The sequence below is a fragment of the Mus pahari genome, chromosome 9 (assembly GCF_900095145.1).
Source record: "Mus pahari chromosome 9, PAHARI_EIJ_v1.1, whole genome shotgun sequence".
Taxonomy (NCBI): domain Eukaryota; kingdom Metazoa; phylum Chordata; class Mammalia; order Rodentia; family Muridae; genus Mus; species Mus pahari.
The window spans coordinates 86,130,967-86,133,897 of record NC_034598.1 but is presented as its reverse complement, the minus strand read 5'-3'; the positions used below and the strand labels follow the sequence as shown (position 1 = coordinate 86,133,897).

General features: G+C 40.5%; 1 protein-coding gene across 1 annotated transcript in view; it reads left to right on the top strand.

The window, feature by feature from the left end:
• Arl1 (ADP ribosylation factor like GTPase 1) overlaps positions 1–2,289 on the top strand; it is a 12,952-nt gene extending 10,663 nt beyond the window's left edge. The window contains exons 5-6 of the mRNA XM_021205802.1: positions 106–284; positions 1,220–2,289. Of these exons, the coding sequence (XP_021061461.1) occupies positions 106–284; positions 1,220–1,250 (210 nt within the window). The 3' untranslated portion in view covers positions 1,251–2,289. The remainder of the gene's footprint in view (positions 1–105; positions 285–1,219) is intronic.
• The last annotated feature ends 642 nt before the right edge of the window (positions 2,290–2,931 follow it).

Below are 2,931 nucleotides of genomic sequence, written 5' to 3'. Positions count from 1 at the left end.
AGTGCTGGGATTAAAGGTGTGCACCACCATGTCTGGCTTTTATTGATATTTTTTGCCCCAAACTCAAGGGTGCAAACTAATTAAAATGTTTTCCATTTTATTTAGGAAGAAGAGCTGAGAAAAGCCATTTTAGTGGTGTTTGCAAATAAGCAGGACATGGAGCAGGCCATGACACCCTCAGAAATGGCAAATGCTCTTGGGTTACCTGCCCTGAAGGACCGGAAGTGGCAGATCTTTAAAACATCAGCAACCAAAGGCACTGGCCTTGATGAGGCAATGGAATGGCAAGTATCATGTGTGAAGGCAGCCATGCTGTGAGGGGAGCTACCTATTAGGAAGAGTTTGGCATGTAGCCCAGGATAGATCCTGCTTTCAGCCTTAGTGTAGAGCTTACCAGTGTGCTTTAACATCTGGCCTATGGTGCAGTGTTGATTTGTTTTTGAGGATGACATTTAAATAACAGCTGATTGGCAGCTCTTCCATCCTTTCTCCCACTGTCTTCATATGTCTTTCAGCACACTTACATGACTACAGTTATTAGGTAAGCTGGCTCTCTGACTTATTTCCCTGTCTTCCAGAAATTAAGCTAAGGCTTGCTTCTCGTCAAGAGTCTTGGCAGGCATGGTGGTACTCCATCCCAGCACTTGGGAAGATACTGCTGGACAATTACTATGAATTTGAGGCTAGCCTGGTCTACTTAGAAAGTTCAAGGCCGGCTAAGGCTACATAGTGAAACTCTGGTGCTATCCCCTCCATCTAAAAAAGGATGATCTGTGATCCCACCACCTTATCTTGAAAATGAAGTTCTGTGCCCTTGTTACAGACCAGTGACACGGTGCTTGCTATCTTAGTTTATAACTGTTCAGCAGATGTATTGACTTCAGCTTGTTGAGAATATCAGTTTTTACTTCTGAACTGTGCATATGTACAACCCAGTAGTAACAGCAGAATAGATACCTGGCACTCAATTTGACCATGCCTGCTTATAATCTCAACACTTTGGACACAGAGGCAAGAGGGTCAGGAATTCAAGGCCACCTTCGGGTACTTGGTGAGTTAAAAGTTAGTCTCAGAAAGGCAGAATAAATAAAAATGGATACTCAGTAGGTAATAATTTTAGTCTTCGTACTCTACCTCCATTGTGAAATTTATATTATTGCCATTCATGCTTTGCACTTAGAAGTTAGCTCTGTTAAACTATTGCACTTTGTTTCTCCAGGTTAGTTGAAACACTGAAAAGCAGACAGTGAGTCCATTCACGCCAGCGCCTGTGAACCAGCGCTACATCACATGCTCACTGGAACCAGTCAGATGTACTTCCTGTGACTGCTGGAACTGTGGGATTCTGGCATCTACAGACCTGACTTCAATATTTGTAATAAATATAAAAACAAGTATTTGGTGAGAGGGTTAGCTTGATTGAATCACCTGAATGGTTTATGTAATGTAAAATATTTCTTCCTTGTTTTCATGTGTTAAGGTATATATTCTATTTGTATGGAATTCTTACTCAGATACAGTTCTATTAAAGAATGTATACTCTTAGGGGGAACCCTCCTATTTTTAAATTAGTGGTTGCATCTTGTTTGTATGGACACTAATATTTAGCTCAGACTCTTTCCCCCTTAAAATGAATTAAGGCTTTCCAAAGATTAGTCTTAGCAAAGTAGATTAGAAATATAGTGTATAATCTTCATTTGCTTAACTGACTAGTTTTTATTTTGTTGGCTCACTTTACTGACTTACGTTATTTTATAGTCCTTATACTTGTCAAAAGAATTTTATGTATGTTGACCTGAACTTTATACAGGAACTCTGTAAGGAAGGCGGGGTTCTGCTATGTTGCTTTGCCAGGCCCTATACAGTAAGGTAGGGTAGGGTTCAGAGTCAGGCTTGTGGGTCAGAAACTTGTGTCCTAAATCATCCTGTCTCTGGATATGCCAACCCTGGGAACACAGACACGTAGGTGTGGTGGCACACACGTGCAATCCTAGTACTCGGGAGACAGGGGTGGGAAGAGCCAAGAGTTCAGCTTTGTGGTGAATCTTGAGGCCAGCCTGGGCTGCTTGAGACTATGTCTCAAAACAAAACAAAAAACCAACCAACCAATCAAAAAATTATGCTCAAGAAGTTATGGATTTCAAAGTAATGTTTATACAAACTTGTCTATGCTAGTGAAATGATAAGGGATATGGTCCGAACAATCCCAAATGGCTGTTTGATGAGTTCACAACACAATACAAAAACTTCACATGAAAAGAAATAAAAAGCAATTTTAATAAGCAGTAATGTCTTTAGTGTCTTCCATTCATTTACCTTTGTTAATGTTTTTTACTATCTTCCATTCATTTACCTTAGAATGAAATTGGCTAAAAATAAAAATCTTACTGGTTCTGTAGCAAAAATATTCCTAGTTTTAAAGATTAGGTATACTGTGTAGGTTTTAAGATTGTCTTCCAAGAGAACCTGTTTTATGCAAAAAAGAAAGCAACAAAACAGCCCTAAACCAAACAAAGGCAGTCACTCTGGGAGACCCCGGTCCTCAGACACAGTTCAACATGTACAGTAAATGACAGTGACAAGGCCTGTTTCACATTTGTTGGTAACATGTCCATATCATTCCCTGCCCCACACGTTCCTCCACCAAGAATTTCTATAGACCCTTTCTCATCCCACCCCCTTACATANAGNTTTCCTTAGTGTGAGTTTTCCCCTCGGCTAATAGGATCTGTGNCCTTGAGAGCCCNAACAAAACATTTTAGTCCCCTGTAATTTTANCNCCCTCTGATCTTCCTAGAAGAGCTCAGGGCTAAACTTACCTGTCTGCAGTTGGACGGGCACTGGGTTATTCAGTCTTGGCACTGTTGATGATGAGCTAGGTAAGTTTTGGAATTGGGGTTTTTGTTTTATATTTTTGAGACAGGGACCCAC